The sequence below is a fragment of the Conger conger genome, chromosome 2, assembly GCF_963514075.1.
Source record: "Conger conger chromosome 2, fConCon1.1, whole genome shotgun sequence".
In the NCBI taxonomy this organism is placed as follows: Eukaryota; Metazoa; Chordata; class Actinopteri; order Anguilliformes; family Congridae; genus Conger; species Conger conger.
The window spans coordinates 20892763-20915479 of record NC_083761.1 but is presented as its reverse complement, the minus strand read 5'-3'; the positions used below and the strand labels follow the sequence as shown (position 1 = coordinate 20915479).

Genomic DNA, 22717 nt, shown 5'->3' with positions numbered 1-22717 from the left:
GAGGCGGCAGTGCTACCCACTGCACCATCCGTGCCGCCCCCCAGTTAATATCTTTTTACTTTTATGTCACATTTCAAGACTACTTTACCCACACTGCAATGCAGTTTTATTTAGAACTGGACATCCATCTATGTCCCAGCCCCTCTCACTGACACACAAAAGGTAAAGAAAGTATTTTAAATTAGACTTATTTTAAATCAAGATACAGCAACAATCAAACTCAAGTTGACCTTTGTAGCCTAAAACTGTCAAATTACTAATCATCAAAAGACACTTTTAAGGTTATTTATTTGTATTATAATACTTCATACAACAGATTCAGCAGATTCAGCTTGAACTGTCTCAATGGATAATCAATACCATACAGAGGCCATACAGTGTTTAAGGGTTTAAACGTTCGGGTTTACGCAAACATTTAAAGTGCAGAGTTAAGACTTTTAAGTTAAGATTTATGCAATATAGTTTAGAGAGTGGCATACAAAAAAATAAGGAACAAGTCTCAAAGGGTAGAAATCTCTCCCACAAGACGTCGACATGTGACATTCCTCCTCTCGAGAGCACGTGTGAAGAATGGGACCCTTGATCTAGAAGTCCCTGAAACAAGTCATCTTCTATTTCAATCTCAATATGAGACATTAAAGCTTGTACAAGTGGTAGTCCTAATGCAGTAAACTTATGTAGTTTGTGATCATACTGAAATACTGAAATTTATCTAAAAACCTCAGTTCACACATTTAGACTGTTCTTGTTCAGTTCTAGACTGCCTCAAGATCCCAGAATGCACTGTGAACCTGGTACCACACCTGGACATTGATGAACGAGTAAAACAGATATGCAGCTACAACATTGCTAAGTCTGGAATCGGTCTTTATGGGTTTAAGTGATCAGAAACCTTTTTTGAAAGAATGAGAACAAGACAATTAAGAGAGTGAGTGGTGATGAATTGTTGGCTTTGTAAGAGGAGTTAGGTAGCCTAAGATAGGTTACAAAACCACAGCAGAATTTAAAATTAAATTATTCAAACAATCAAGTGTTTTTCCATACAGATACACATCATCATAAAAAGTAAGAACAAAATAAGTAATCAGAATAATCATAATTTAATCAGTTTTAAATATTGATGCAAACTGTCTTCCCACACTTGGTACTAATATGCCTGTTTTAAGAGGGACAATGTGTTGAAGACTACTGAAATTAACACATCAGAGGGAGCATGCAAATAAGCTGATGCACTCACTCATGTCAACAGTCAACTTTACAAAGAATGGAAAGCATTCCATGTTTATTTGCGCGATGTTTACTTTTAATTTACAGATTAGTGAGTGGGACTTTTACAGTGGCAATCCCTGAATATTAAATTAAGCTTAATATACTTACGTAATTATAAAATACAAGCACTTATGAATACACTAGGACTGGATTCTGTTGAGCCTATATTTAAAATGGTTAGTAATCAAAAAGCATCTCTGAGGGCTAACAGTGCCTTCGCATGCAATACTTTCCTGTACACATGTATGTACATCTTGTTTTGATCTCATCTCCATTGGTCACTCTGGGTTCACCCACTAAATCTGTTACATTGCACTTTGATAAGCTCCGGCAGCTATTTTATAAGCAACAGCACCTGAAGCAAAAATGGTAAATATTCCTGACAAAACAAGCATTTTTATATTTGACGCAGAAGTCGGCACTTTATAATACTGGGAATAATAATCCACACACAGTGGTTGCCGGTAACCGTCAGTGAAATAGTTTTCTGTTGTTAAATGGAATGAGATGTTTACACTTCTATTGTCCCTCACTGTTCGGAGCCGAGGTCAAAGGTTGTGTATTCAAACGGCAACTCAGCGATGGTGGGATGCCGTTGGCATTCGAGCCTCAGAAGTAACATTCTGGTTGGAGATCTTGCAACTGCCGGTTGACCCATTCCCAACTCTAGCTGGGGTTTTGGCCTGGCAGGAGGGTGTGGGGAAGGGGACGGAGGGGCACTGGAGGATGTCCGCATACCTCTGGCTGGGTTTGGTCTCTCGTTGGAGCACTTTGCTCAACAGGGGCTTCAGCAGGCCGATGGTCAGCTGGCTGCCCCCTGCCTGGAAGGGACCAGTGCCCCCTGGGGGAGCTGGGGGGAGGTCCTTCAGCACAATGTTCAGGATGCCAGTAACGGTCAGGTCCTCGGGACAGAGGGCCCACAGGAGGTCCAGGTAGGGGTCCAGGTCCCGGTGCTGGGAGACCTCCTGCAGAAGGGTGCTGAAGATCTCTTTGTTGAGGTGAGTGCTCTGGCGGCTGAACCGCTCGGCCACCTGGGTAGCCCGTCCCCACTGCTGCCGGCCAATGAGGGTTCGCAGGGCCCGCATGACGCCCTGGGGCTTCCGGCTGCTCACCAGCAGCTCCACCTCCAGGTCCTGGTGCTGCCCGTCCCCTGGCAGCACCGACAGGGCGCGTTCGTACAGGGGGGCCACCTCGGAGCTCCTCTTGGCCTCGTAGCTCCAGGAGGAGGAGGAGGGGGAGGAGGCGCCCGCCTGCTTCTGCTGCACCAGCTCCAGGAAGCCGGGCAGCCAGGTCGGCTGGAACTGGAGGAAGGAGCGGCAGAGGAGCTCGAAGACGGGCACCGCCACGTTAGAGGGGGCGCGTCCCCGGGGGGCACGGGCCGTGGCGGGCTGCACGGGGGCCACCGCTGCTTTCCACACCTCAGGACAGGCCGCTGCAGACAGGGAGCCGTCCCCGTTCACCGCCAGCCGCAGCACCCCCTGCAGGGCCTGCCACGACTCACCCGGGAAAGTGCTGAAGACGGTGTTCAGGTAGAGAACGTTCTCCCTGTCCGGCTCCGAGCTCAGCAGCCTACTCACCTCCTCACAAACAAGGCTTTCACAGTGCCTGGCCAAGTCCTTGTCTGAGGCTCTGGCCAGCGACGTCTTGACGTCCTCTAGTGCCACCAGTCTCTTCAGCTCGGGCTCCAGGGAGCTCAAAAGGTTGCCATGAGCAACAGCGCCGTTGCTGGCTCCTCCCTGTGCCGAGTCGATGGACCCCTCGCCCTTCAGGTAGTCACTGAGGATGGAGGTCAGAGATATAGGGGCCTGGAACATTCCCCCGTTCTTCAGCTTCTCCACCGTTAGCGGGACGCTGCTCAGGCTCCTCCGCTGGTAGTGGTGGCAGGCCTCCTCAAAGACGGCCTCTGCCAGGACCGAATCTGGCCCAAGGGTCTGCAAGTGCCCAGGCAGCTTCGAGCTGGGTTCAGATTCCCCGTGCCTAACCAGGAAGAGTCCGGCCTCCGAGAGCAAGTGAGGGACGTGCCGTCTATCGTGGTTCAAAAATAGAATCCCCTCTCTCCTCAGGGCCATTTTCTCTAGCTCTGTTCCACATTGAGTGTCAATCAAATATAGGGACCTCCCCACAGTAAGTGCCAGAATGTCCTGGTAGAGCTTCATGCTGCTCTGGCTGGCTCTGCCACCACTACTCGTCAGGCAGTTGTCAGCCAGCTTGTAGACCTGCCTCAGGCCACCATCCTTCTGCAGCAGACTGGTCCAACCAGAGCTGAGGAGCAGCACAAGGCCACCACATTCTGTAGCACAGGAAGCCCAGATATCTGGGGGGTTGATATTGGACAGCACACCAACACAGTCTGAAATCAGCTTTTTGAAATCTGATTCTTTGTTTGCGGTACTTGTGGTTCTCCTTGGCAGGATTCCGGTGCACGCAGTAGCGACAGCGATTGTGTCGCACTGTGGGGACCACTTCAGGAAGAATCTGGAAATGCTTCCCAGGCAAGATGCCTTCGTGTCTGGCAGCAGGTAAACGTTCTCTCCTGAGGTGGTCAACATGTACCGCGGATTGTTGTGCAATGCAATTTTTACCCCTCCTAAACGCACTGCCCCCACCTCCACCTCATATATTCTTTTGCAAATACAGTACCTGAGGGTATTGCGAGTTGTACTGGTAGCCAGCGAGCTTTCCGAAGGGGGCCTCTCTTCACACCAGACGATGAAGTTCGCACTGGTACATACAGAGACAACTCTCGCCCTGGGACTGTTGCACAAATCCGCGCTCTGCAGTAAACACCAGCCTGCTCCGACTTCACAGTACTTCCAGAATTCTGCTTTGCCATTCTGGAAAATGACTGCGATTACAGCTGAACCGCCGTCTGAGTTGCTGCTAGAAACGGCTAAATAAACAACATCCAGAATAGGAACTGTCCTTGTCAAGCATAAGTCCTGATGCTTTCGATTTTGAATCAATGCAGGGATTTGATATTTGTCAAAGGTCAGGAGACCAATCTTTGGTTTACGCAGAATAACATGGACGTGGTGCCCATCTGGACTAATCCGAATATCGGGGAAACAACTTTTGGCATTACCGTTATGATAGCTATTAAAACCGGAATTTTCTTTCAAAATGTCACTGAAATCATTGCCTCTGATAAAATCGCAAAAATCTGTTACCTGTTCCAGGACAAATCGCTTCATGTTCTGTTTGCCCCAGGACTAGAAGTGCCGAGTGACATGAAAGTAAAACTATACTAAAATGAACACGACTGCTAGAAACGAATAGTTGCCGCTACACATATATAGTATTTCCCAAAGAAATGCAGTAAGACTCCATATTCCGATGTATCCAACTACCTAACGTATATTCGTTTTGATATAACATTTGTCACATACTTTCATAAGAGAACAAGCTTGCTTTATTATGCATTAGATCTTTCTGTACTCGACCCTCTCCAGCACCTCCTGACATCACGAGTTTGTTAATATCCGGAGTCCAATAGATTTTAACTGCAGAGGAGGAGGAGTAGAAAACGAAGGCGTGTTTTTATTTTTAGTCCCTTACGCAGTTCCGTCCTTTAAAGATGGCGTATCTGAATCGACCCATCAATCAAACAGTTTGACTGCTTGTTGTTTAACTCTTTATAGTGAGTAATCACGATCAAGTTAACTGTTGTTGTTAGCTAGCTATATGGTACGTGTGTTGTCAGTTGATAACAAAAGGAAAGTTCACTGTAAGCGCATTGCTGAGACAGCGTGGCCAGTATAAATTACTCCGCTAAAACAGCTTAGTTCAGCTATCTAGATAACGCTGTTAGTTAGCTCAAATGAAGCAAAACAATTTATTAACGTACAGCGGGTAGCGAATACTAACGTTAAATAAACTGGATATAGCCTACACATGCTTTAAACAGCTAACTTAACGGCATCTTCAGAGGTTATGCATTGACATAATAATTATATAAAATATACTAAACAACTAGCCAGGGAGCCAGCTTATCCATTATATTTCTTCGACAGAAGCTAGCTATGTCAGTTTGCTAGCTAGCAAGGTCCTGTAGGTGGAAGTACATCCATGTTGTGTGGGAGGGCTCGATACGATACCGAGACAGTCTGAAGCATTGATTCCACTTATCCCTTCTGGAAGCGAATGGAATGGATCCGTAAGAAATATCAGCAGACTCAGGTACGAAGAAAGCATCTAACCTGCTAACTAATTAACCGAAGCTAGTATCTTAGTTTTGTTAAACCCGAACACAAAGATAACCAGCAACAATTATGACTTATTCTGTTAGCTAGCTCAGTTCAGTTCAGTTAACATGGTCGTCAAAAGCTAAATTAGCAAGAAAGCTAACCAATTGCCTTACCTAAAAAGTTAGCAAAGAATATGCACATTTTACAGTAAACTAACCAGCTGAGTAGTTGGAGTACACTGTAGCTAGCGATTTAAGTTGGTTTACACTAGATTAGCTCCACGTTAAAGGTAAGAGACTATACACATAACGTTGGAGCGCTAACTTTAGCTAAATATTTGCTTGGATGTTGCTAGCTAGCTTACTGCTAGCCAGCAAGCAATTTAACTGGGAAATGCGCAAAATGCAATATTCATGTTGAGGTTAGTGTGTACCAACAAAGGAATTGTCACTGATATTATTACTATTTAGCTAGCTAATATAGCTGAACAACCGGGATAACTGTGTTTCTTTCCACTGCACCGAAAATAAGAGGGGAAGGGCACACAAGAATAGCTAGCTAGCTAGCACTAAAGTTAGCTACACGAAGATGAGCCTGACAGCATGGGCCTGTCTTGTTGCGCAAATAGTGATAAACATTTATGACGAATTAACTGTGTTATTATGTCAAAATGTCTACATTTGATAATTAGCCTAGTTATCGCTATCTACAAAGCCAGCATTCGGTCCTTAAATTAGACTACTGTGTGTGGAATAAAATGACCAAGGCCAGTTTGCTCATGTTTACTTGTCAAACCAGGCTGCATGTAAGGGCGATTTACTGTAGCTACTTTTAACAATAACGTCTGTACCACCTTATGCAGACAGCTACAATTGAAAGCAAGTAATCATTCGCTAATGGTAACGATCAGCCAAGCGTTGAATATATCCTTACCATAGACGTTGCATGAATTGACTAAATACTTGAAATATTTAGTCAGAAAACATTGTGGGAAGAGTAATGGCAAAGGGAAGACATCATCGGCCCAACAGGTTTTACGTTTTCTTTGGCTCAGTAGTTTGCTGTACAGATCAGACTTTATAGACTGACAATAACTTCTGTCTCATGCATCGCTTAAGTTTACATAACCCCCTTTCACAGTTGGCTATGTGTAGATTTAGGATTAATGGACTGGAAGACAGTGCACACGTTCCAACACAAAACGTTCTCACAATGTTGCTGCTCTGTGGTGCCATTTTAAAACATTCACAAAACATTCTAGTAACATTGGAATAACGGAAGACCGTTATCCTGTACTCAATATTTCTGGCAGTCTGGGATTCTATCGCAATTATTCAAAACATTTTCATTGCAGCATGCTTTTCATTTGTTAAATGTGGCTAGAAAACACTTGACACAGATACAGAGGCTACCTCGACTCGTACTTCTGTATGGTCCAAAGCAGTGGCCCAATCATGTGCCATGGAATGCTGAGAGTATGAAAGTTTTCATTTCAACCAGTCACTTCACTGCTGATTTCACTCATTGGTTTCCTCCTCTCTGGTTCAAGGCATTTTAATTAGTGCAATCAGCAGGTGTAGTAAAGTTGGAATGAAAAGCTGCATGTTCTTAGCCCTCCATGGCACATGATTTGGCATCATTGTTTCTTAAAATCATATTTTATGCTACTTTTTAAAAGTGGTTTCTGAATACCTTCCTCTAGTTGCACCTGCACTTCCTGGTCACGACTTCTGACATTTGAACAGCAGAGTCTTTGACCACCTTCAAGTGCAGACTGAAAACTCACCTTTTCAGGCTGCACTTTTCCCTTCCTACCTCACTGTTATAATTAGCCATGTATGCTATATATATGGCATGCTATATGTCCTAACTGCACTTGCACTTAATTATTTAACTATTCATGGTTCTCTAGCTGCCAACTGTGGCATTGCTACTTGGACAGTTATTTGATTATTCTACAAGGGTTCAAGTTTTTATTTGTGATCACTCTAGCACTTGGTACCATACTTCCCTCTCGGGTTTTCAGCGCACTGGTCCCTGAATATAATTTACACTAATGTGTCAATTATAGGACCGTTTTATGTGTGAAGTCTGTTGACCAGTTGTAGGTCTCGTCTTACTACAAGAATGCAAAAGTACCAATGTAATGGGCAAACTGTATTTGCTTTTAAGTTGTTTGTTCATCACAGGAGAATGTCAGAATTTGTCACCTTGGTTAGAGGGAACGACATTTGTTAGTTTTTTTGTGCTCAGTGCAAGCTCAGTTGAAATTACAGCTTGAAACAAGATCTAAACTTCTGATACAAATAAGTTAAGTGACAAGTCAATAAATTACAGAGGAAAAGGGTTCTTTTTGTTGTATCAGGATGAGCCTTAGGGCATCACCATGACTAGGATAGGGGATAGTAACGCGGTCAGTGAGTTTCAATTACGAGAAGTTGGGGGAGAGCCATACAAAGCTATGAAAAATGTGTCTTGTCAAATTATTGTCTCCCTGTGAAAAATGCCTATTAAAAACCATAAAAATGCATTATGAACCGGGAGGCTTATGGTTGATTTTATGGCCCTAGCACATAAAAAAGCACCTAAATTGGTCCTGTGAGAAAATTATGCCCAGGGACATTGGCTTTCATGGGCTTCATTCGCACGATTGATTCCCTGTTCAAAGGGTGTGTCTTGCTACACCTTTATCCTGAGGATAAACATTTGTATTTATGATTATTATTTATTTTTTTACAGTGTCTTCAAAATTTTTTATTAATATCGAGTCATCTAGACTGCGGCTGCTGAAAGAATGGCTGAGCTACTAAATGTGGCACAACTGTCTTGCTTTGAAAACATCCTGTGGTGATGTAGCCAGGAAGTATAAAAAAACAAAAAGAAAACAGTATGCAAACCATCAACTAATGCATTGGCATCTTAATCTGGATGGCATTCTCAGTTTTCAGGTCTTTCTTGTTGGACTGATTCCACTTGTGAGCCTGGTATGGCCCTAACTGCAGCATGTCGGGCGTGCTGGATCCAGTTCTGCTGAAGTTTGTGTTGCTCCTACAGCTGTCTGTTCACAGTTGCCTGAAGTGATGCTTGTAAAGTGGTTAAACCGAAAATGTATGGAGTCTAGGGACAGGAAAATTGCCCCCCAAATGCGGTCTCATCTCTCCCAGTCCCTGTGGTCACGTCCAAGGTCAGGGTTCTAAAATGAGGAAGACATCGAGATCTTGTTTCATCTCCACGATAATCACAGAATTGGTCCCATTGCAGGTTTTCGCCAATCCACAGCCTGCTGGTGCAGCTGTTGATCGTCCCCGTGGACTGTGGGAAGCGGTCCGTGTCCAACAGGGTAATATGGAAAGAGTGAGACAGATGGGAGGGTTATAGGATGGCAGTAATGAGCGATACCCATTCATTGAGAATGCATATCTGATTGGACTAGAACTAATTAGAAGACTAATTGTCATACAGCTTAAGCCTAGGGTCCCTATAATGGCACAGTCTGTTGGGGTGAAACAGGCATTGTAATAGGTTTGTGTAGGGGGTTTGGGTTGGGTTTGAGGGAGGATGCTAGGGATGTTTGCCTTCATGTCTACAGTGTAGGAAGCGCAAAACAAAAGCATGCTGTGGATTTTGTGGATCATGCAGTGCAATACCTGCAACCAGAGTGTTGTGTTGGGAAATCCCAGGTAGAATGAAGCTGCTACAAGCAAGGCTCCCAACATAGATGCCATAAATGGTAAATGGACTGGATTTATATTGCACATTTATATTGCGCTTTTATCCAAAGCGCTTTACAATGAATGCCTCTCATTCACCCATTGATCCACTCTCTTGCTCAGTAACGGCAATAGGTTGCCATGCAAGGCACCAACCAGCTGGTCAGGTGCAATTAGGGGTTAGGTGTCTTGCTCAGGGACACTTCGTCACACCCAGGGTGGGGGATCGAACTGGCAACCTTCCGACTGCTAGACCACCGCTCTTACCTCCTGCTCCTAAAGTCGCCCCCTGCCATGAATACAGGTGTTGGTAAAAACAAAAAACACCTCATAGGTTAATAATATTTAAGCTATCTTTTGTTAGCAGGTCTCCTTAGTGAATTAGTGCATGTGGAATGCTAATTTCACCCTTAAAATGGCACTCGTTTAGGGATCTTTGCCTGTGGTGGCTCTTCTCTGTTTGTCCTCAGATGCACCGGGAGAAGTAGGGCCATGGCTCGATGACACTGACCCACCTCATCCTATTACAATCCATTTCCTGCTTTCTTTCACTGGGGCTTGAGAAACCACTTGAGCCACTGGTTTGGGGAGCTCGCTTCCATTGTCAGACGTGCTTTACCAGTAGAGGCGTGTTTCTCCAAATGAGCGCATTTTATACATAACACTCAATACAGTTAGAGAGGTTACTTGGACTTGCTAATACTTCTTTGTAGTCTAAAGATTAACTGCAGAAAACTGTCATATTTTAAGCTGCTTTAGGAAGTAGTTTATTGTGTCATAATGATAAGGCCGAGTCATGTGTGTCCTCAATACAGGAGGGCACAGGCTAGCACGTTTGAGATGTGAGTTAGTTTACGGTTTGTGTACTAGTATGCACTTCACCGGTTTGCAGCTTTCACAGGCAGCCGGTCAAATGGCGGTCAGCTCACTATTGCATGTTAGGACAGAATAATACCTTTCCGGGCAACAGTTTATTTATTTAAGCTTAACCGGTTCTGCAGGACTCAACTGTCAGTGGCTTGTCTCAGATTTGGTCTTGGCAGTTGTTGGGCCGCATCATTGTACTTCACGTTTTTTATGGTTCCAGAAACTAGTCTGATGTCTCTACTGCTTTGAAAACTGGAAAGGACAAGCTCTTGCAGGAATTAGCTTGGTGGCTATTCTGGGGAGCATACACAATGGGCCCCAAGGTGGGGCCCTGCTAGTGTTGGTTCTCTGGCCGTCAGCCGGTCTCACATTAGGCCTGTCCCCGTTTCCTCAGACCCAGCCATGGCCCAGGTGGAGAAGAAGGCAGGTCTGCTGAGGAGGTCCTCCGCCTCCAAGAAGCCCCTCAAGGAGAAGGTGGTGCTGATGTACGATGAGATCTTTGCGGTAAGAAGGTTTCTGTGGTTCCTTCAGAGCACGGGGATATCATTTCAGTTATGAGTCGTATAGCTTGCAGTGTTTGAGTATATACACTCACTGAGCATTTTATTAGGAATGCCTGTACACCTCCTTATTCATGCGATTATCTAATCAGCCAATCGTGTGGCAGCAGTGCAATGCATGAAAGCATGCCGATATGGGTCAGGAGCTTCAGTTAATGTTCACATTAAATGTTCACCAAATGTCAGAATGGGGGTAAACATTTCATCAAAGTTCCTTTGACCGTGGAATGATTGTTGGTGCCGGACAGGTTGGTTTGAGTATCTCAGAAACTGCTGATCTCTCTCAAACCACCCTGTCTGGCACCAACAATCATTCCAAGGTCAAAGTCACTTAGATCACATTTCTTCCCCATTCTGGCATTTGGTCTAAAAAACAGCTGAACCTCTTGATCATGTCTCCGTGCTTGTATGATTTTAGTTGCTGCCACATGATTGACTGATTAGCATTAACAAGCTGGTGTACAGGTCTTCCTAATAAAGTGGCCACTGAGTGTTTGTTGAATAGCAGGTAATCTACGTGGATATATATATATATATATACATATTTTTTTATATTTATACTGCAACACCTTTCATGCACAGTTCAGTAGCCCAAAAAATAATAATTCACCTTTTTACTCCCTGCAGTGTTGCACTGACATGATGTAAATGAAGTGTGGCTGACCATATTTATTTTTGACTCGCCTTACTGCATTATTTCCACAAGTTTATAATAGTGTTTTCACACAGGCAGTATTGCGGCAACTGAGTGAGTCTAGTGGTTACTAGCGCAAAGTAGCCGTGAATTTTACCACAAGACCCATTCCAGGCGAGTGTGGTTTGTGTGTCCTCACAGCGTTGCTCTCTTTCAGAAAGAAGACCCGGCCAAGAACAACCCCCGTTTCTGGGAGGAGCTGTTCCTCATGAAGGTGAGAGAGAGAGAAAAGGCAGAAATCTGACTGTGAATTGGATGTTTTTCCCTTGGTTGGTTTAAGCTAATTTACAGCTGAAAGATTGCGCCATAGTTCCTCGTGTCTGTACTTGACTCAGGCGCATGTGGTTTGCACTTAAGTAACTTGTTATGTGATCAGAATGAGCTATTTTGCCATCCACTTGGGAGAGCTTAATGGTCTTGCAAAGAGAAATTTGTGTTGAGATGTATGTTATGTATGTTAAGTAGAAAATGTTAAAAGTAGATATGTATGTTAAGTAGCCATATTAATGCTGGAGACCTGTGGGCTATCCTGCTTTCTTCCCTTCAGTAGCACTGCATGGGTGGAGTCGCAAAAACGCCCAGTAAATGCAATAATAAAGTAGTTGTTAAACAGAAACCAGGAGGAGGATAACCCTTTTGTCATTCTGAGAACAGGGCTTGGCAGAAAGGTGATGTTAAGGTCAATACATTGCACCACCCTGGGGAAGAGAAAACAAATAAGAAACAATAAGCCAAAAATGGATGGTGATGGAACTTCTATACTCCTGATGTTTTTATGTTTATTTTAAAATGTTTTTTAAATTTATTTAACATTTTTGCTCCTTAAATCAAGTGAGTCGCTATTGGCGAGTCACTAAGTGCTTTTAGAGGGGAAACCTTTGCATTAATCGTTTTTATTACCTTGGTTGCATTGCATTAGCCATGTTTGTTTGTGTTGCTGCATATTGATTGAGGCGAATCCCATCGATTGCTTTGCTCCGGTAGCGAAAAGCAGGGCCGCAGCTCAAATTCAAGCTGGCCGTGGCAGACCTAGCTCTGAAAAGTTAACCCAATCCAAACTGCCGTGCCCCCTTTTTTTTTTTGACCTTCTGGTACGTGGTCTCCTCATGCCCAGGTGAACCTGGAGTACCTGGAGGGGAAGCTGGAGTCTCTGGACGGAGACGAGGTGATGAAGATCAAAGACAACATCAACAGCCTGTTCCAGCACTGCATTCAGGCGCTGAGCGAGGAGCACCAGATCAAAGTGGTCAACGCCTTACAGGTGAGCGCCAGCAGAGGGCAGCAGAGCCCTGCGCGTTCTCTCACCAGCGGCAGTGTGCTGGAGGCTGCCATGGGAAGCTCTGGGTGGCTCTAAATGATAGGCTTCAAGATACAAGATGCTTTTATTGCCACACAATGAGGGTTGGTGTTTACATTTGTTACATGGAAGTATTTGCGTTCAGTAGATCTGAGTGCAAGACAGACTGTGAAGTCGCCCACCTAGACTGATGATTAAAGGAACGCATGACATCTACTGTATAGATTACATTACATTAGTTATTTAGCCCATGCTTTGGTCTAAAGAGACTTACGCTTGATTAGACTAAGCAGGGGACAATCCCCCATGGGGCAATGTGGGGTTAAGGCCCTTGCTCAAGGGGCAACAGCTGCACTGATCTTATAGTGGCTACAGAGGGGCTTGCGCCACCGGTCTTCCTGGTCCCAGTCATGCACCTTCATCTAGCCTAGATATTGCCCACTACCGGTATGCGATACAGTCTGAGAGATCAGTCCCACCCATACAGTACAAGAGCAACACAAAAAAACAATAAAATTGTCACACAAAAAAAAAACATAGCCCATTAGGCTAAGGCTGATGTCTGGGTCTGCATAGCTGGGGTGCACACCATATAACAGAGCTGATCTCACTAATACACACACACACACTCTTTCTCTATCCACATACATTGTTGTCTAGAAAGTAAAACAAAATAATTGGATTGTCTTACATTTCATATATGGGTCCAAGTTGGACCCCTATTTGGTCAGATTCTGCGTGACACCTGAGCAGAACTCGGCAGTAGCTTGTTCAGCTTGTTCAGTACGGTGCCTCCTAAACTGAGCGCAGAGTATTTACTGGGCATGGCTAACTACACCAAAGCTTATGGCTAACTGCACCAAATACTCAAAGGCCGATTATCCTGCACACCACTGTGTCTGCAGTCCAGTTTATTGTTTTAATGTGCATCATGGCAGGATATTTTTCCTTGGATAATTTGGCCATTACCGTGCAGAAGTCTTGACTTTGTGTGCTCACATTAGAATCGCGTTCATAACCTTGCGTAATTAGTTTGTTCTCACCCTCGTTTCTCTCTTGCGACACTGCGTCCGCTTCCCAAATTTACCCACAGACCCTCTGTGCGCTGTTCCGAGGCGTCCACCAGAAGAACAAGTCCACGTCGGGCTTCGACATCATCAATATGCTGATGGGTTTCGACAAGGCCGAGCTTCGCATGAAGGTGAGACTAGGGTGGCTAACTGAAGCAGTTTAATATATCCCTGATAACTGGGATAAGTGGGGAGGGCCGTCCAAGAGTTAAGTCCCGTTCACCTCTGTAGACTTCACCTTTCAAGGCTTATTTCTGAAGGGGAGTTTAATCACCTGTGATTCAGATTAGCATTTATTGGCCTGCTCGATTGGGCTACAAATCCTGATTGCTTTCATTTTCTGTTGAAGCGTGCTCCTCTGCTCGGGGTTAGAACAGGACAGTTTCTAAGCATCTTCCGAATGTCGGATTTGTCTTGACGTTAGCGCTTTAGGCGACTAACCTTGACTCACCGTGCTCAGTAGCCTTCTCTACGTTGCTGCTCCTTGTTTCAAAAGCTTCTGCCTTCACTCGCTGTATGAAAGCTGCTATCTGATGTTGAATTACTGCTGTATTGTCAAGCATGGTACGGATAACTTTGAAAGATGTCTTTCAGGCACTCTACACAGTACAACAATCTTTAAAGAGTCTTAAAATAGACATGCTATTCCTGTTACTAATTTTACATTTGTAACTCGCAATACAATGTCCAAGTTATTATGTTTTTATTCCTTACTTTTTTTTACTCATTTAAGCAACTGTGCCCAGTCCCTGTATTGGTTGTCATTTTGATTTGTCTTTGTACATTTATTTGATGTCAGGTCCCCCAGGTAAAAGAGATTTTGATCTGAATTGGATCTTTCTGGTTAAATGTAGGATAAATAAAAGAAAAGAAGGAGTAGCAGTACCCTTTTCTGCGTTTAGCTTGATGGACGGCTATGTCGTAAATGTCATTTGCTCAGCTGCAGTGTTGAGAAGGGGGAGTGATTTCACCAGATATCGGAGCCTCACTCAGAGAGGCAATTTAGTGTTTTATTATTATTACTAAAGCGTGCCAGGCAAAAAGGCAACCGTTTTATGATTATTGTCATTTTTAGAAAATTATTTGGTCCTGCCGCTTTCTTATCTAACTGCCTGCCTCCCACCTGCAGCTGCAGTATAAATTGTTGTGTGTCGGAACTCTGTCAGGCCCCAGAGGAATCTTATGGGCGTGTAGAGCTCTTGTCAGGGTTATAGCAGTGTTGTGTCACACTGACAGCTTTGGACAGACCTATGCTAGAAGTAATTTACTGCAACTCAATGTCTGGATTAAAGGTGTAAGTGAAAGGCTGATCTGGAGGCTATGTGTGGGTTCTCATGTTGTGTGTGCTTGTGTGTGTGCTTGTGTGTGTGTCTGGGTCCTCATTTGTGTGTGTGAGTGTGAGTGTGAGTGTGAGTGTGAGTGAGAGTGAGAGTGAGAGTGAGAGTGAGAGTGAGAGTGAGAGTGAGAGTGTGAGTGTGAGTGTGAGTGAGAGTGAGAGTGAGAGTGAGAGTGAGAGTGAGAGTGAGAGTGAGAGTGAGTCCTCATTTGTATGCGTATGTGTGTGTGTGTGTGTGTGTGTGTGTGTGTGTGTCCTTATTTGTGTGTGTGGGTCCTCATTTCTGTTGTGTGTGCGTATGCGTGTGCGTCCGCGTCCGCGTGCGTAAGTCCAGACTGATCTGAGACGTGTGTTCATCTCCTCTGCAGGACTTAATGGAGAGTCTGGATGGGCTGCTCTGTGGAGAGGGATCAGAGAGTCTGAAGAGCCTCTGCCTGAAACTGCTGCTCTGCCTGGTTACAGTAAGAACTCGTACAAAACAATTTTACTGCTACTGTAGGTGGAAGAGCAATAGCAGCACAAACCATAAAGTTCTTTTATGGCTCTATTCAGAAGATCAATGCATAGTTATCAACTGGAAAGTAATGTCTTTATATTCAGTAAATGTGCAGTTATACCAAAGGCCATCATGGAACGAATTTACTGTGACTTTCACTGTTTATATAGGAAAGAGTGTATAAATTTGCAGCAGCCTGAATGGCGGACTCCCCTGAAGGTTTCACCTTGGCTTGAAAATGCGTGCTCAAGATTGCTACTAAGATTATATTCCAGTCCGCTAGCTAATGTTAGCCTCCCAGCCTATCGCAGGCAGACCTGCCTGGGGTCATGCCATAAACAAATGGTTTATCTTCCAACAATTTCTATGAGAGCCACCCAAATCTATTTTTGAAGAACACACTCCACAAACCCTTCAGAAATGTAATCTAGTCCCCAAAGTTCAGAGGATAGACTTGTCAGGGAAGGCAACGTAACGGTAAACAATCTCCTTACAGCTGAAATGTTTGTTAGCTCGCTTGGCAAATCCAGGCTCACACACATCACTTCCTGTTTGCCTCTGGTTCACCTGTCGATGTCGCTGTGTTTCAGGTTACCGACAACATCAGCCAGAACACCATCCTTGAATATGTCATGATCAACAGCATCTTCGAGGCCATTTTACAGGTATGTTTTTACACATACTGTTGCCCTGTCATTCCACTTAGCTTTAGCTTCAGACATTATCACAGGCAGGCACAATGATTGCACTGTGTTTTATGATACATAATGACTGTTCTGCCTGTGTGGTGTTGGGTGTTGGTGACCTACCTCTGGTGAATCATGTAATGAGTAACTGCCATCTGCCTGTGAGCTGTTGGAGGCTGATTGACCTTGCAGATTATGTTGTATTTGTGGAAATGTGACCGATTGCTGGTTGTCGAAGATGGTGACCGATGGCGTCTTCTTGCTCCTGCAGATTCTGTCCCTCACCCCCAGCAGGGTGCAGCACGGGTATGACACCGTGGTCCTCCTGGCTCTCCTCGTCAACTATAGGAAGTACGAGGTGAGCGGCCTGGGCCTCCCTGGCCTGTTCGAGTAGGGAGCAGGTTTACATTTACATTACTGCCATTTGGCAGATATTCTTATCAAGAGCGAAGGACAATAAAGTACAAAACCATAACCAGGGACCATAAGTGTGCTGAAAACCCTAGAGGGAAGTACAGTCCTAAGTGCTAGTAGTGACTGCAGATAAAAGTTTGAACCCTTCTAGATTAATACGATAACAAACTGACCAAGGAGGGCCAATTAAACGGTGTTGGCAACTATAACACTAAGAAAAGTAGAATAAGTTTACATTACTGCGATAACTACAATGGACAGATAATGGCTAATTGAAAATTGCAGGGCTGTCGGAAAGGGAGGTTTAGCTCGCTGAAGGTTTAGCTCTATGACGTTTCTGGTGCATCTATGAGAGTGACAGGGACACCCATGTTTTGCAGTGAACCTCAGCTGTAGTACAGTTTCTGTGTTGAAGCAGTGGATATTGCCAGCAGCGATCACTGAAAAGGCAAAACCAATGTATTTCCTCACAAGATCGTGCTTACCGCGCTGTGGTACTCTGAGCATTCACTTTCATCTTCATATCTTTTGGTCTCTTCAAGTCTGTGAATCCCTACATCGTGAAGCTGTCCATAGTGGATGACGAGACGACACTGGACGTAAGTTTATTGGACTTAAATTATCGACATTTAAGCAATAGACCTATGTTCACTTCCTTTTGTTGTTTGATAGGGATTTGAATGTCAGTCATTTTTTCAACCACTTGACAGAGCGGAGTAGATATAATTGGTTATTATTGGCCTCACTGTTTTCCTCCCACCCACGGAAGACCTTCATTGTTTATGCCTTGGCGGTATGTCCCCTTTTCGTGCTAATGAAGGGCTTGAGTATAATTGAAGTGGAGAGCAGGTTTGCCAGTTTCAAGTGACAGAAGGGCGTTATAAACCCGTGGGAATGACACCGATCTGTTTCTTTGCAGGGAATGGGGATGGTGATCTCTCAGGCCCTGACGGAGTATAACAGGTAGGATTTCTGCTAAAATAGTTTTAAAAATGTTATTATTCTCTGAAATTTTCCCATTAAATTCAAATTTGTTATTAATCTTCCCTGAGGGTTATGAGACGCCCGGCCCTTTTCAGCGTTTCCCTCCTTTTCATTTGAAGGCCACATGAAGGAAATGGGTTTTCCATCCCTGACTCAAAGGAGCTGTCAGTTGTACATGGGATATTAGCTTGACAGATGACAGCTGCTCACTATAAGCCTGTTGGTATAAACCCCTGCCGCACGAACATTTGTGGTGGGTGCTGGTATTCAGAAAAAGACGTGTTTGCTCAGAAGCTGCCATTTAAAATCTAATCTGCTCGCGATGCAACTGCCAGTTTTTTTTCGGGGGGGGGGGGGGGGGAGTGGCTAGAGTCCCCCCTCCCACACAGCCGAAACATCGGGACTGAATCGGCGCCTCCCTTGTCGTTCACGCTTGTGGAGGATTTAAAGAGTAAATGTTTTTGAAATACGTTGGATAATTAGATATGAGTGCGGATTTATGAAGCGTTATATTCGGTTCTGTGTTGGCTAATGATATGTGAATATAGCCCTCTTGAGGTACCCTGACAGACGGTACAATTTGGCACATCCCTGAGATGGAGAGAGGTTGGGGCAGATTTTGGGAACGGGGGGAGGGGCAGTTTGGTGGGCCTTCTATTGCATTCAAAATGGAGTCTGAGCTCCTGTAAACTTTCTGAGACTACAAAGGAGAAATTCTTGCTTATCACAGGTGAAGTGGTAGTCTTGTCTCTTACAGATACTGAACCCACTGCAATCAGCCTGTTCTGCTTTTCATAAAGGCCCTGTCTGCAGTTATGCTTTCTCTAGAATCCAGTGCCAAATTTACTGAAGTACCATATTAGCTTCACTTATTAATAAATGTATATTTATTGTGGCCTCTTCAAAATCATCTTCTCCTCTAGACATAGTTTTTGTGAATATGTCTGTGAAAGATTCAGTTTCTCTCTGCAAGATAGCCTTCGCTGCACCTCAGTAATCTCCAGTTTGGTCCCTTTAGGCAGTACAAGGACAAGGAAGAGGAGAACCAAGGAGGCTTTTTCTCTGCTTTCACCAACATGGTAAGAGCCCCCGAGCATGCCCAACTGCCTTCAGCAAAAAAGCTTTCAGAAATACTGAAAACAGACACAAAGCTCTTAAGAGTTGGCTTCTTTGGCTTATTTTTAAAACGAATTGGCTACTTTGACTTATTTTTAAAAATATAACTGTAAGATTATAGTGCATCAGTTTTCTGTCTTTCACCTCTCCCTACTACCATACTGAGTGTATGTACATAAATAGATAATCCATGACCTCTCTAACACTTTTGAAACCCTTGCCACTGCGTTGCCACCCTTTAACGGGAGTAGGGTTTTGGGTGTTATTAGTTATTTGGTCTTATGGCTGGGTTTTTGCTCTGTACGCAGGTGCTCTTGCAAATGCATTATTAATCCCAGACGGCAGGCCGGAACACTCGGTCCCAAGCCTCGTGGCCAATCTCCCGTCTCCAGCTGTTGCTTTTGCTGAATAATTATGACAGCACTGCTCGTCATCTTTTGTTGTATGGCTGCAGAGTAGTAGAATGCCTTATTATATGCTCTGCTCTGTACTCTGTCTGCCTGAGGTGGCATGTCTTAAAAAAAAAAAAGGTACAGAATCCTGAGAAATAGTGACACTGCAGTCTGACCCATGAATGAACCATGCAGAGAATTTCAAGTTTCCCCAGCAACTGGTTTTGGTCCTTTCTGCCAAATAGCTTGCAGTTTCTTTCAGTAAAGTTATAGTTGGTTTGAATTGGAAGTCTCCAGTGTCAGAAGACAGAGCTCCCCATTATGGCTCTGACTTCCCAACATTTCAATGTAAGCGAATTAACGATTTATCTCCGTTCAGTCTTCCACATGGGCGTTGGTCAGCCATTTGCAAGTTAATATCATGCAGTATATTTTACCAGATTCATTTTATGTTATTTGATTGTCACCCCCTTTATACGCTGCTGTATATTGCAAAGTAATTTCATATTGTAATGCTTCCACTTTATTTCAGACAAGGCTAGACGCTCTTCATATTAATACTGTTAATGTAGCTGAAGCAATCAGATTATGTTTCTGAAACCGCATCACGGTTCTTTTTTGGGAAGGGGGCATCATGGTTCCTTACCCATTTGCATTCTGTGTATTGTTTTCAGCACAGAAAAACAATGTAGCTTCCAGTAGCTTGTGAGCCATTTAATTCAGTTAATTTGAATTTAAAATTAGTTTCAGCATCGCGTAATTAATTTGACTCAGCCAGATTCAATTCTGTTCTCTTTGATGAATTAGATTCCCCTTGGCGGAGGAAACGATTATCTGGCCTCTTATTTTTAACCCGCTCTAAGTGTAATACATCTGTAATCCACAGGTGGGCAGCATGTTCATCGCCGATGCGGAAGAGAAGCTATCAGTACAGTAAGTGGCCCGAGACATTCCGTGGCACAACCACTCTTGAGTCATGCTCATGTATTTGCTATGAAACGAAAGGTGTCGACAGCACTACATCTGTGGTGGAAGACTCATTTGGCCGCGTACGAACACACATTCATATGCACATAGTAGATTTAGAAAGAAAGCTTGTGTTGGTATAATGCCGCTCTGACACCAGTGAAGACAGGCCCGACCACATTTTTAGTTAGTTTTTTTTGACTGCTAAGCTAAGCTTTGGCTTAGGAGGTGTGGTGTTGGTCACATGTCCTATGATGTCATAATTGAGTTAACTGCTGAGGGGAAATATAGTTTTTTGGCATTTTTCCCTTGAAACCTCTCTAAACCCTGAGCGTGTCTGCATGCTGGTTACTGTAGTTACTCTCGTACATATGAGGCCTGCTTATTATCCTCATCCCAGTGGCACCTGTAGAACGTAACGTGGAAAGATAAATCTGATATTATCAAAGAAGTGTCTTCCCTAAATTAACGTCCCAAATTACTTGAGGATGATTTATTTTGTACTGTAAATGTTGAGTGTCTTCACAAACTTCCGATAAGCTTCGCACTTCCTCCAAGCTTGGGTCCTAAGTATGTTACATTGCTGTAGACCAAAGCCTATATATATATTTTTGTGTCCCAGCTTTTATTATATATTGAGGGTTGCTGGTTTCATCACGCCCTGGGTGTGGACCAAGACACCAAACCCCCATATGCTCCTGACGATCTGGTTGGTGCCTTGCATGGCAGCCAGTCGCTGTTGGTGTGTGTGTGTGAGTGTGTGTATGAATGGGTGAATGAGAAGCATCAATTGTACAGCGCTTTGGATAAAGGTGCTATATAAATGCCAACCATTTACCATTTAGAATTCTGGGTGTGGATGGGCTTTAATGGTGTGCTCTTAACTGTCTCCACAGGACCAACGAGGCCATCCTCCTGGCCTTGTACGAAGCCGTGCACCTGAACCGAAACTTCATCACCGTGCTCGCACAGGTGAGCACGGGGCTAAAAAAACGTGCATAACCTAACTTTCACATTTCACATTTCACTCTCCCAACCAACATATTATTTGTGCTTGCCCTACTTACTTAACTACTGACAATTTACTTGGAGAATAACTCTGTTATGCTGTTATGTTTTTTTTATTCAGTATGCGGTGCGGTGGGGTGGGATTAAAAAAAACGAAAGAAATTGTGCTAGGCGAATGCTGTGGGTGTGGTGACGGGTGATTAAAGACAAAAAAGCAGGAATGACAACAACAGCTGCTGTTCTGAAGCAGCTAGGAGACTGTGTGCAGAACGTGAAGGAACGAGGAACAAATGACTTGTTTTCGTGCCAAATTAAGATAATGAATGTGTTGTTCTTTTCTGCCAGAGTAGTGAAGTTATCTAGAAAGTTCTTTTTTGCCTTCAAGCCTCATTATTTTATTTTTGGGCTAGCTGTGGAATATGCCTTTGATCGTAGTACTTTGCCTATTTTACCTGTATAAATTTCCCTTGCGCAGAGTCACCCGGAGATTGATATTGCCACCACGCCCACAACACCTGTCCCTACCACACCCACTACACCGCTGGGCACGACTCCGCCCTCTCTCGACAGTGAGTAGCTCCGCCCTCCTCTGACAGTTCTGATGACATCATCGTCAGGCTCTGGTCGGCACTGTGTCCAGTGGATTGCTTTCCAAGTGATAATTTGCAAGTGCTGCTTTCCTCATATAACACATTTTCGGTGAAGACCAGTATGTGGAAATGTGTTAGAGCTATTTAGCAGCTGATTGAGTGATTTAAAATAAATAAATAAATAAACAAAATTTAGCTATTTTTTCCTTCCTTGTCTCTTGCAGCGCTACTGGAGGAATCTAAAATCAGTGTGGCTTCACAGTCAAAATTTGTTTTTCAGCGTACACATACTTTGTTCTCCTTGAGGGCAATTATTTGCTTCTTTATGCTCAAGCGTATGCTAGTGTGTGTGTGTGTGTATATCTTATGTGTGTGTGTATATGTGTATATATAAATATGTGTGTGTGTGTGTGGTGTTGTGTGTGTGTGTCTGTGTGTATATATCTTATGTGTGTGTGTATATGTGTATATATAAATATGTGTGTGTGTGTTTGTGTGTGCGCGTGCGCGCACGTGTGTGTGTGTGTGTGTGTGTGTGTGTGTGTGTGCGCGCGCATATGTATATGTCTGTTTGTGCATGTACAATGTCCCCAGCAGTAGCATGTGAGGACTGTGTCACATTTGATTCAGCTGGGAGTGAGGAGCGAGGCGGCCTCCACGAGGGAGGATGTTTTCGTCTTTGTCACAGTTCCTTATCCCATCTCGCCAATCAGCCCAGTCCCTCGCGACCCGCAGCTTAATTTGACAAGAGGCGCATTCACACCTCTTCAATCCGCCAGTTCTCAGACTCCCTCCCGAGTTTTGGCGCGAGGGATTATCATCAGTTGAAGCCTCTGCCAAAAAAAGCAAAAAAAAACAAAAAAAACTAGCCCGTGTTCCTGAGCTGGCGGTCGTCCCGCCTACCCAGCCCCCAAAAAATTAAACCATCCGAAAACTTTTCAGAAGTTTGAGCGTAGGTTTTTTTTATTTTTATATATATTTTTTAATATCATCAATTTTTGAAAAGCCTCGTGTTCTGATAAAAAATGAATGAGGCCAGCGAAAGCCTGTAAAATAAATCCCTCAAAGCTAGAAAGGC

General features: G+C 44.0%; 2 protein-coding genes across 4 annotated transcripts in view; one reads left to right on the top strand and one right to left on the bottom strand.

Moving 5' to 3' along the window:
* Positions 1-271: 271 nt before the first annotated feature.
* On the bottom strand, positions 272-5067 carry LOC133115475 (BLOC-2 complex member HPS6-like). Its single transcript, XM_061225368.1, has one exon. The coding sequence runs from the start codon at positions 4458-4460 to the stop codon at positions 1845-1847; it is 2616 nt and encodes an 871-aa protein (XP_061081352.1). The 5' UTR covers positions 4461-5067; the 3' UTR covers positions 272-1844.
* armh3 (armadillo like helical domain containing 3) overlaps positions 4797-22717 on the top strand; it is a 61014-nt gene continuing 43093 nt past the window's right edge. Inside the window, exons 1-14 of one of the 3 annotated variants that reach the window (XM_061225370.1) lie at positions 4797-4906; positions 10425-10534; positions 11442-11498; positions 12399-12545; positions 13675-13782; positions 15356-15448; positions 16074-16148; positions 16441-16527; positions 17126-17182; positions 17503-17546; positions 18586-18646; positions 19962-20008; positions 20938-21013; positions 21525-21618. In XM_061225370.1, coding sequence (XP_061081354.1) covers positions 10433-10534; positions 11442-11498; positions 12399-12545; positions 13675-13782; positions 15356-15448; positions 16074-16148; positions 16441-16527; positions 17126-17182; positions 17503-17546; positions 18586-18646; positions 19962-20008; positions 20938-21013; positions 21525-21618 — 1048 coding nt within the window. In that variant the 5' untranslated portion in view covers positions 4797-4906; positions 10425-10432. Of the gene's footprint in view, positions 4907-4930; positions 5446-8747; positions 8794-10424; positions 10535-11441; positions 11499-12398; positions 12546-13674; positions 13783-15355; positions 15449-16073; positions 16149-16440; positions 16528-17125; positions 17183-17502; positions 17547-18585; positions 18647-19961; positions 20009-20937; positions 21014-21524; positions 21619-22717 lie in introns of those variants that run through there. The other 2 variants (XM_061225369.1, XM_061225371.1) reach the window with 2 other exon arrangements.

What these genes read in the sequence shown, in the direction of transcription:
- LOC133115475 (XM_061225368.1), bottom strand. Translation starts at nt 4,460, where the DNA reads ATGAAGCGATTTGTCCTGGAACAGGTAACAGATTTTTGCGATTTTATC.